The 11,812-nt window shown below is 38.4% G+C and overlaps 1 protein-coding gene across 2 annotated transcripts in view; it reads left to right on the top strand.

The window, feature by feature from the left end:
• The first annotated feature begins 493 nt into the window (after positions 1–493).
• LOC131697586 (sodium/potassium/calcium exchanger 4-like) overlaps positions 494–11,812 on the top strand; it is a 57,353-nt gene continuing 46,034 nt past the window's right edge. The window contains exons 1-2 of one of the 2 annotated variants that reach the window (XM_058987541.1): positions 494–1,409; positions 8,849–8,965. In XM_058987541.1, coding sequence (XP_058843524.1) covers positions 1,259–1,409; positions 8,849–8,965 — 268 coding nt within the window. In that variant the 5' untranslated portion in view covers positions 494–1,258. The remainder of the gene's footprint in view (positions 1,410–8,848; positions 8,966–11,812) is intronic. The other variant, XM_058987542.1, reaches the window with a different exon arrangement.

The following is an 11,812-nucleotide window of genomic DNA, read 5'->3' as shown; positions in this document are numbered from 1 at the left end:
AAAAGCACTGACGTGTTAACAGTAAGGCACTGATATTTTGACATCAAACTTTATGAAATATTAAATTGAGAAACCACGGCAAACATAAAATTACATTAGAAAACGTGTATTTAATGCACACTATTCTAACCAGGCCGGACAACCCACGGCCAGTATATAGGATTGTTTGTTTTGCTTCAGATAGGCACGCTGCAATTCATCGAGCAAAGTGTTAAATTCGAGATTTCCTGCAATGAAACGTATTCCTTCCCCTGAGTGCAAATCTGAACTCGATTTTCCGAAGCCGTTAACACGGACTTCGCGTAACACTAATGTCTCTCTCCACTGGGAAATAAATAGCCTACAACAATGTATCAATCTGCTCTTTATCGCTAGTCGGCAAAGAACCGATAGAAAGTAGCCACCGAAGGATATTATTGCGCTGTTGTCAGGGCAGGGCAAGACATCCAGGTTTATTAAGGGAGATCAGTGCTGTAGAAAACCACGTGCCCGCGCATGACACCCACGGCTAGTAGAGAAAGTTACTGCTGGAGCTAGGGTAGAAGGGGAGAGAGGAATTTATCATATGGACCTAATAGTGCATCGGCAGGCATCTGTCAGTGAGTTACGAGGAATTGACTTGCGTGCGCGCAATTCGTACTCCAACAACTTCTTTGCATAAGGTGCTCAGAGAACATTGCAAAAGGAGGCACAAGACACTGCTTGCCGGATAGACCAACCTTCATTGGGAAAACAGATTCTAATTCAATAAAATATAAATAGTCAGAGCATATGAATTTGACACAGGCGTGCTATTAAAGCTTAAAGTTATTTGTATATGTTATTATTAGCGAGACTTATTTATCAGTGCAAGGGTAGTTTGTTTTTTTTCCAGCCAATTGTGCTTTGTGAATTTGCCTTTTTTATTTGAAAAAAATCGTGATCTGAAAAGATAACTGGATGTCTCTGCAATTTTTGCAAAGGTGAATGAGTCGATTACCAGCACTAGGGTGGTTTGTACAACCGGTGAGCCTGGCTGCGGTGGGACACGGATTCACACGCCGAGCTACCCTTGAAATAATCAGAGAGGTTAGCGAAACTGACCAGTCACCTGCAAGCCCACACGTGACCTGCTGACAGGATTTCCACTACGTCGCCTTGCAATGAGGACCGCGCCAGAAAACCGGGCTTTCTAAAAACAAACATTATCATTTTACGGATTTTGTTATCCCGTCCCAAACAAAGAGAAACCTCGCGTTTTGCTCCAGTAACAATTGATATGCGGAAAAACTGCAATTCGTCTAAAATGACAGTGTTGACAAAGATCACCAAAGTTCGAAAGAGGAGAGAGATGCTTTTTCTCCAGGTCTGCATTATTTGCAGTATACTGTTTATCGCGTGGAGCATGTCAACGTTACTGTCAAAGATGGGTAAGTCGTCATAATTAATTCGATTCTGTTAACAGAGATGTGTGCTTTGATATTGCAGTCTACACTATGTATGATGAACCGCTTATGAAGTTTTACATCATTCATAGCTAATGCATTCTGTAAGGATTTTGTAGTTCAGTTGATCTGGGTTACATTACCAAATTGGTTAAGCCTTATTTATTATTATTTATTATTATTATTATTATTATTATTATTATTATTATTATTATTATTATTATTATCGATCTTTGATTTTCAAATATGTGTTTATTGCCGGTCCGCTGTAGGAAATCAGTTTAAGCATAAGTATCACGTTTTGCACAAGGTTACAGGCATACTATAGAAAACATGGTCATTCATATTGCACAAGGTGTTTTTGCACATTTCATTGGTAATTTAATAGGGGGGGCGCAACATGCAAATTAGGATTTGGTTTGGAGGTTTGGTCAGCGTGTTTTCGGTTGCTTCTCTGCTTCAGGCTGATTACCGGGGACAGCTCAGTAAATACCTGTTCCCGGAGGCATGTCCTCTACTACTCCTAGCTCTGCCATAAGAGGCTTGTGGTTCCTGGTGTTGCTGTGTTCCCTTCAGCATCCATGCGAAAGTCAAAGATACATATTAAGTAGCACGTACTTAACACCTGATCATGCAATTATTGTTGCCTGGTGTTTGCATCGACATTGTGCTTTGTATCGGCTTCTTCTGTTGACTGAACTCGAGGGAGTGGGCGATCCAATCCCTTTTTCTTCCTTACCCTCCAGCTGCAGTTCCTACCAGTAGTGTGAGTGTGTTGTAGCCCGCCATAGTGATATTATACTGTAACATATTTATAGCACATACATTTAATCTGCCAATTATATATCCACGCGTCCTGCTGTGATTTCATTTAGCGGGACACTTCCTCTTAACCATAATTTCATCTATGTTCTGTCCGTTTTAATAAGGGACATTACATTTTTCTAAATTGAAAATTTTGATTTGAATATGCAGTAGCCTACAATGCGTCGGACTTGCGCACTTAATTCATAAGATATGGCCACAATCTTAGAGTTATAACATGTTATCCACACATACTGAATTGCATTTTCAAGTGAACGTTTAACTAATACAGTACGGGGAACTGCTCATGGTCATTATTTGAAGTTACTAAGATCTTTTCAATCTGGGGACTGACCTGGGAAAGCATTGGCTGCAGATGAGACAAACAGGGAAGAAATGTGTAACAATGTTTGTATTCATTCTCACACATGCCTAAGCCGCCCAGTGAATGTATACTGTACCTATTTTTACCAAAGCTGTACTGTATACAATGCAATCAGCCTCATACCCTCCAGATTTCTTCTTTAATCGTTGCAGCCACTAAATGTATCCTCTGATTTCAAATTATGTAAATGTTACCCAGTGTTAAAGCCCTGCATACAAAAATGAAAGACCTTGAGAAATGGTACACCAGGAATGATACATTGCCAGTGCACAAAGCACATGCAGGTTCCAGCAAATATAATTGTGCTTTTATAATCCTTCTCTCTATAGTGACCTCCCTAGTCATGCTGTATGATGCATTCAATTACCTTGCATGATACAAGTGTGAGTGGAGCCTGTCCCTTGAGTTCCTCTTATTAAAGCATCCTTCAGTAGGTCTGATCAGAATTTTAATTTCCCCTTCAACCTGTAACCTTGCAAAGGTCAACCTAAAGTGAGAAAGGGACCTTGACTAGAAAAATCACCCTGGGTGCAATTTAGATGCTACCATCATGTGTAGCACCTCGTTCTACTCGTATTGAATAGGTAACTGACGAGTTTTATTCGAACTTCAGCCTAACCCTTTACCATGTAGGGGATGTGGGTCCTAAAATGTAAGTATTGCTGTAAGAACCTTAGGAGCCAGTCTTCCAAATTCTGTGAAAAACTTTTGGTTTCAAGTCCCACCACTGGTCATTAAACCCCCTTGAAATTTGAATTGTTGCTATTTGTACCAAGTTTAGGCCGTAATAACTCCAAAAAATCACCCAAATATATGTTTGGATAGGTGTTAATGAGATCTACAAGCATCAAGCAAAATATGTTGGTATCTGGGGATTTTGGATTTTTGGCAGATTTTTGAAGTTGCATTTGTCATGCATTTGAGCATTGCTTATGGCCACTTTGAGGTTAAAGTACCACATAGTTCTATCCAAACTGGCTATTTCTTCAATTGTGCATTCTGAGGATTGATGTCGAGGAAAAAGTAACAATGTGGGCTTCCAATGGCACTAGCTTGGAGCTGAGGGGTTATGAACTTACCTAACTTACTTTGGTAGTTGAAACTACCAAAAGTCCCCTCACGCAGTTATTGTGGCCTAAAGTTGGTACAAATAAAAAAAATTCAAATTTCAAGGGGGTTTAATGACCAGTGGTGGGACTTGAAACCAAAAGTTTTTCACAGAATTTGGAAGACTGGTTGGTTCCTAAGGGGCAGCAGTGTGGAGTAGTGGTTAGGGCTCTGGACTCTTGACCGGAGGGTTGTGGGTTCAATCCCAGGTGGGGGACACTGCTGCTGTACCCTTGAGCAAGGTGCTTTACCTAGATTGCTCCAGTAAAAACCCAACTCTATAAATGGGTAATTGTATGTAAAAAATAATGTGTAAAAAATAATGTAATTGTATGTAAAAATAATGTGATATATTGTAAGTTGCCCTGGATAAGGGCATCTGCTAAGAAATTAATAATAATAATAATAATAAGGTTCTTACAGGGTAAAGGATTAGGCTGAAGTTTGAATAAAACTCGTCAGTTACCCCTCGTCTTGCAATTTGCCAGAAGTGAGCAGAGTGCTCCCTAGTATTTTTTCTGAAAAGCTCTATTCAATACGAGTAGAACGAGGGCTACACATGATGGTAGCATCTAAATTGCACCCAGAGTGATTTTTCTAGTCAAGGTCCCTTTCTCACTTTAGGTTGACCTTTGCAAGGTCACAGGTGGAAGGGGACATTTTAAAAAAAATAATGGTTATCATTTCTGAACTCGGCGTGTCTGAAAACCCCCAGGTGAATTTTTCTAGGAAAATCTGAGACGGATGAGCAACAAAATGTCCCTTTTCTGGTTGAGTTGGCATGGAATGACCCAAATGATGGTGATGTCTTGTAATGTATTCCTAAGTCATCAAGCTGCTGGATTGTCAATACAGAATTTACTTTAAATAACTTTCTCAACCCTTTTTTTTAGCATAAGTTATTTAATATTAGAATCTGGTTATATATAGAGGAAGCTGCCTGTCTGCGTACTACACTTACATTCCAATATGTCTTTATACAGTGTAGATTGGTTACTGACATTTTTGGTATTGCTGTAAACTTGGAATGGAAATGAGGTGAAGGGGTGGAATATGAGAAAAGGCTGACTGTTGTTGTGAAAATTCATTAATTTTTTTATTAGAAAACAAAATCTCTTGCCCATGTTGGTATGTAAATATTTATCAAAACCCCCTGCTACCATGTGTTAAATGTGTTTAGATTGGAGATTTCCAGCGGATTTCATATACCGGTAGATAAACATACTGTACCATGCCTCTAACCTCTAATGCCAGTGGGGATGTTGCAATACAGTGAACAGATTATATTAATCTTCTATGAGAATCAATCAAAATACAACTGATAAGACCCCCCCCCCCCACCTTTTGTATTTATAACTGTTTGATGGCTGAATGCCTGCAGTAACAACAGAAGAGTTTTTTTTTAAAAAAGTTTCTCAAATCCTGGACATCCAAACCTGGATTAAATAGTGTGTCACAGCACTGATTGCTCCATACAAGTCTGCAAGGTGTAATTTGTGCTGATTTGGTAAAGACACATCAGCCTATCAAATGCATATGATGTGTAGCAGGGAGATGCAGCTTTTATATATTCCAGAATGCACCTTGGGGTTCCATTTCAAAATGAATGTTGGAAATCTCAGTTGCATAAGTGTGTGTTGCAGGTGTTTTTGCCCAGATGCTGATTTTGATGAGCAGAATGGACTTTTCCTCCTGCTGTGAGAGGAGGGGTTGGCACAGCAGCAGTCTCCTCCACAGCCATTCCCTGTGGTGCTGCACTTGGTTCCGTTGTATTTGAGCTTATCTGGTACAGTACTAAATGAGTCAAGTTTGACGCACCCCTGTGATCGCAATAGAACTCTCAATCAGCTTCCAAGTACTTGTGCTACACAAGAAGATGTAAGAGATAGAAATACATCAGTATGGGGTTAAAGGCATGGTTTGTTTATCTACTACCATTCTTCATCCACTAGCAGTATTGCAGGGAGCCAGGTTAATGTTTCCACTGTAGTAAAGCTACTGGGACAGGGCTCTGAGAGCTAAATTGACGCCACAGGGCTGCTATAGTCTTCTGAAAAGCTACCAAGATGTGTTACAGAAAATGATACAAAAATACATTGGTTAAGATTATTTATACATCCATACCTAAGTTTATTTTTGGATTATGTATTAACTATCACATTATCAAGTTTTGGACAATTTTCAGAGCAATCTTTTTGGTGATTGTCAAGTATTTTAAGTATATTATGACCAGAGCCTTGCCTATATTCAATACTGTCTGGGGTGAGGAGGAGATTTTGGAGGCTTGTATATTTGTTTTTAAATAGATTGTTGTTAAAAAAGAAAAAAAAAGATGCATACAGGTGTCCATTGACTTTGTCCATATTTTACATTTTCAGATTTCCCAATCAATCTAAACACAAAAAATAAGAATGTCTACAGTCCTATTGGCCTTTAATAAAGTTTGCACCAGTACACTTTACCTCCTTGTTGCAATAAATCACAAATTCTTTAGGTCATGCTGATAATACATTATATACTGTACCATGAAAAGAGGACCTATCTCTAATATACTGGTTTCAATATTTAATTTCGGACAGCAAAATAATGATTTAGCCTTTTAACTTTCACAGTCATTGGAAGTGTTATTTGCACAGGCAAATTTACTAATCATTTCCTACTGGTAAACTCTTTAAAAAGCTCATGTATTCTGGACACGATACTTGTAAGATACGTCCCATTACATTTTATCTGCAAGCGATGTATAATTGCCATATTTAGCATAATCTGCATGTCGTCAAATGCCATCCAATTTAATTTCAAGAACTCTGCTTTATGAATCTTGATTTGCAGATGTAATTATCAAAAAGGTTATTAATGCAGAAATAAATATGCTCACCAACATATAAACCGCTTTGTTAATGAAAGATGTATATTTCAGTATAACGACGCATGTTAAGTTGTTAAAGACAGCGGAGAGAGAAGGGGGTGCAGTGGCGACAGCTGATGCTGATATGTGGATGTTCCTGTTGGCTCCAAAACAATTTATAGCTGGAAGAAAGTCTTCAGGTCCCTTGGGTCTGCAGCCCTTGATCTTAAAGGATTTGCAAACAGGAATAGGAACACTGTGTTTGCTGGTTTAAAGTTCAATGATCTCTGTTGCATTTTGCTTCCAAACTTGGGATATCAATGATGGATGGCTGGGTGTGCAAACAGTGGTGCTGGTAACTGAGTGTGGAACCTATGTCAACTGCCACCAACAGTCGTCTTATGAGCGTTTTAGGTGTGAATTTTTATGATGTGTTTGGCGGGGTGTAGGGGTGTTTTTAATTTCCTGAACATTTAACTGAGAATTTTTACTACAAATATATGAGACTACAGTAAATAAATTATCCTTCCACTGTGCACTTGCATATATTTGACAATGTTTAAACTATACACTAACAGCTCTAATAGGAGATGCTGTTTTTCTGTGTACGAGGGGCACACAAATTGTGATTGTAAAATATTTGCACTGAATGGGAATGTATGTAAAAATGTAGACAATTTTGGGTCCCGAGTGGCTCACGTGGTAAAGGTGCGGCCGCTTGGAGTTCCACATCCTGGCTGTGCTGTGTTGACGATCTTCACTAGGATTCCACAGGGAATGTTGTGTTGGCTTGTGGGTTAGGGAGGTAGAATTGGCAGGGAATGGGTCACCTCAACACACTGTGACAGCCCATCCTGGCTTGGTGCCTAGTGCTGTGAAGTGGACACACAGGGACCAGTAGCTCGTCGATATCCACTCGAGCTCCTGGATGTAAAGAGATGATTAGCTTGATGATGGGATCAGAGGACACCCACTGACCTTATGTCCCGAGTTGCTGCAGTGAGGGGAGAAAAGCATCCAAATTTATGGCAGTCTAAATAAAAACAAAAAATAAACCATACTATTGTGTAGAATTCTGCTGATATCGCTGGTCTGACCACTCCGACTAGCAACAATTACATTTATAAAGCACTGTGCAATGAAGCATCACAAAGCACTGCAGTAGGCAAATACAATAGTCATAATGCACTCTGCAACAATCCTTCTGTACATGCAGCTGGGAACAGACTCTTTCACTTGATTTTGTGACGGTTGTGCTTTCTTTTCTTCATAAGATATCCCTCTCATTTGTCTTTGTTTTGCTACCTGACATGCAGTACAACCCTGATATTCATAAGCTCCTACTGTTATAGATGGTAGTAGCTTCTGGTGTAGATTAGAATGACAATAAGGCTTCAGTGAGGGTGGAGGTTAGTGTGCCTGTAGCTGCAACTACCATTAGGGAATGTAAAAAAGAAGACAAAAAAGGAAAACCAAGTCAGGTTTCTGAAATAGTATTCACATGCACCGAGCAGTCCTTGTGTAAATAAAATGCAATACATTTATGGGGCTCTGTTGCTTTAAAATCGGTGGCGTTGCAGTGAATTGCTTCCAAACAAGGATCTGTTCTGATTCTACAATTTTTATTAAATAATTGCTGTAAAACCCTTAATGTAATTAGATTTGTATACACCTGCCTTTGCTTTGATAAAATAAAGTGGTTGATTAGGTTAAGTGATTAGTTAGTTAGATGTTTTTTCATTCATTCAAAAGAAATATTACAGAGGTCAGAATACTTTTTTAGTTTTTTTTTTTTTTAATTGTGTATACACTCTGAGTTTTGAAATACTGAACATTGCAGTTTGGTTTCATAACTTTAGCAGTTTTACTGAGAGTAACTATTTGGCTATTGAAGGACAACGTGGGAATCGGGTGTTGATTTTTGGTAATTATTATTGTTATTATTATTAATATTAATTGCCTTTTAACCAAGGCAACTTACAGAGACTAGGGTGTGTGATCTATGCATCAGCTGCAGAGTAACTTACAACAACGTCTCACCCGAAAGATGGAGCACAAGGAGGTTAAGTGACTTGCTCAGGGTCACACAATGAGTCAGTGAGTGAGCCGGGATTTGAACCAGGGACCTCCTGGTTATAAGCCCTTTTCTTTAACCACTGGACCATACAGCCTCCATATAAAGAAACAGACACCATGTTTTGGGGGATAATTAATTAAAAAGATACTTTTAATTAGCCTCTAGGTGCTAAACAATTGAAATCCTTTGTTTGTCCTACACAGGTCTTGATACACCTGCAGTAGAAAGACAGACGGCTTCTGAACAGTGGGGGAACAGGAAGTTGATGGCGATGGACATGGAAAATGAAACACTCCTCACCAAGAACTGCACAGAACCAGGTACGACTGATGGATGTAATGGAAAATAATACCAGTAAGTCACTGTACAACAAAGTACTTGCCCTATCTGAAAAAGAATGGTTATTTTCAAATACCTATTAAAATATGGGTACCATTGCCATACATCTTCTACTTTTTATCACTGTATGAGTTGAATTTGAATGGCATGTTCAGTCTTTTAATCTCATTGGCACTGATCAGGATGTATTTAGTCTTTGTCACAGCATGGGACAAAAGCACCTCATGTTGTACAAATCTTTATCATAGCTTCCGGTTTCACCACTATATCGGTAGCCTTTGGAGATGTACAGTGGGAGAAAACTGCAGCTAGAAAGCAAATGTTTAATTTATTTAAAGTTAGTAGTATACTAAAAGTAGTTTTAGCTTATTGCTGCTTAAGTAGTATGCTGCTCAAGAGTGTTTTAAATCATTGCATGTTTTTACTTGTCAATTACTTTTCTGTCCACCTTTAATCGCACAAGCAAAGCAACTTGGCATTGCCTGCTATTTTGTAATATTGTATTCTACAGAATCATGTCCGTTTGCATGAGAGTCAAGACATGAAACTGTTTTGAAAGCGCTGCGCCTGTGGGTGATCCAAAGTGAAATTTTTCACGGAAATCACTGGGCAGCTTGTGAGAAGAGAAATGTATTCTGAACACCTGCCAGGGGAACAGAGTTTCACCCACTTTACTGGGCAATCTGTGCACTGTCGAATGTGTTGGTGTAACTGCTGCAGTTTTATGGGGGGAAACCACTGTGAAAGTAAATTTCTACAAAAAAAAAAAATTATGGTTCTGTATGAATAACGCAATAAATCTGAGTACAATCACTCTATGTATCCATATACTGTATAATGTAGTTAGACAGCAGTTTTATGCCAGTAATAGCAGCTATGAGGCAACAACTTCAAGATGTTCACTTAAAATCATGATGCAGTTGTAGGGATGTAGAATTGACTCAATCGGTTTTGACATCTCACTGCTGTAAATCAAGGAGGTTATAGTCTCTGTGGAAAGCTACATTAAGACAGTGGTGCAGTGATTTGTTGCCAACCACAGCATGGCTCTGAAACACACATCAAGCACTTTTGATGTTTTTATACTGCAGTTCTAATGCAATAACTAACAATAAACTGAAATTGTATCTGTTTCTACAGTATGTATTGCATTTTTTGTTCAAGTGGGGAGGTGAGTAAGCACTTCCAGTAGGGAGGCTTCAAAATGGCTTTTCAAGTTGAATTTGAGAACAGAAAACCTGCAGATGTTGCTGTAGATGCCATATGGACATTTTATTGAAGGAGATGCAATTCTGCCAAGTTACAACCGTTTTTTCACTGTAAACTGATGCATGTCTAATTAAATGAGTAATGTAGTTCCAATTTTGATTTCATTTTGTTAATACAGCATTGTGTCTGATTACGAATTCATTTTTAATGCGCAAAATAATGAAACTCTAAGTTTTCAATTATAAATGGAAGGCACATATGGAGACATATTAATTAAGTGATAACCAGTACAAATTATTTTTGGTGTAAAACACCTTCACAAATCTGGCCCCATGTGTTTTGTTCCAGCATCAGAAATGGTGGAGAGTTAATGAACTTTAATGAGACACTCTTCCAGCACCCAACATCAAGCCAGCCAGTAGAGCTGCCCTTGTACTCTCAGAACATTCGGCTGCCTCCAGCAGAATTGGAAGTGTTACAGCAATTTCTCTTTTGTTGTTGTTGTTTTCTTCTCATTAACTGACCTGAAAGAAGCCGAGAGGCTGGCTAGGAGCTCGTGGTTTTCATTAGATTGCACTGCTGAGTATTCAGGGGAGTTAACTTGATTAACTCTAGCCAGAACAAACTCATGGTGGATTCTAACAAAAATTCCAAGCCTGACAGAACGCTGGAGACTAAACCAAGCAATTTCATTGGTTGCTGCCCAGGTTCTATATATATATATATATATATATATATATATATATATATATATATATATATATAGTGACGAATACTGCCGTGTATAGGTTGTCTTTTAAAATCAGTTGAAGTTCTCCATTTAGTGTCGACTGTTTGTCACATGGTTTGCTTTGAACACTTCCTTGAATAATGATATTTTAATTCCTTCATTTGTTCATTATTTACATACCCGCGTGAATAGGGACATATTTAGTTCACAATGACATATTTTATAGAGTTTTGCATGTGAAGGAAAAACAATTCACGCCATAGTCTCATATCTCACAATACCTGGTTGTATCCCTTATACACTGTATGAAATGCAGACCACAAAACAACATAAATGTTTGAAATAGGAATTCTGTCTCTGCATATGATGGGGAGAGACCTGTAGTTCACTTTGTTCCTTTTCACGTGATATTGAATAAATATTTGTCATTGTTTATTTGCTTCGGCTACCTCTTTATTGATGCGCTATTCGTTGCCTGGTGATGCATCAAAAGCTACTGATGTGGAAGAAGAGGTTAAATAAAAATCAAATTGTAAGTGAATGAGCAATGCAATCAATTTTTATTTGTACTGCACCTAGTCATTATTAAATTTGGTGTATTGCTTGAGTGGAAAACTTTGTTGGTGTCTTTTCCTGTACAGTACCACATATAGACGGGTAAAAATGCCCTGTTCAAACCTTTCAGTATTATTTATAATCTTATGATTTGTGTTTTACATGTTAAACAATGTATTTGAGAAAGCATCCTGTGCTTATTGCGGAATATTGACTCGAGGGAGGGGTGTCTGTTACTGATGTAAAATAATGACACGTGCAACAAAAGGCTCTTTACAAAAAACTTTCTTGAATCTTATTAAGATGCATGACCTTTTAAAATATAAATGTGTTA

The sequence above is a fragment of the Acipenser ruthenus genome, chromosome 15, assembly GCF_902713425.1.
Source record: "Acipenser ruthenus chromosome 15, fAciRut3.2 maternal haplotype, whole genome shotgun sequence".
In the NCBI taxonomy this organism is placed as follows: Eukaryota; Metazoa; Chordata; class Actinopteri; order Acipenseriformes; family Acipenseridae; genus Acipenser; species Acipenser ruthenus.
This window is presented reverse-complemented; position numbering and strand designations above follow the sequence as displayed.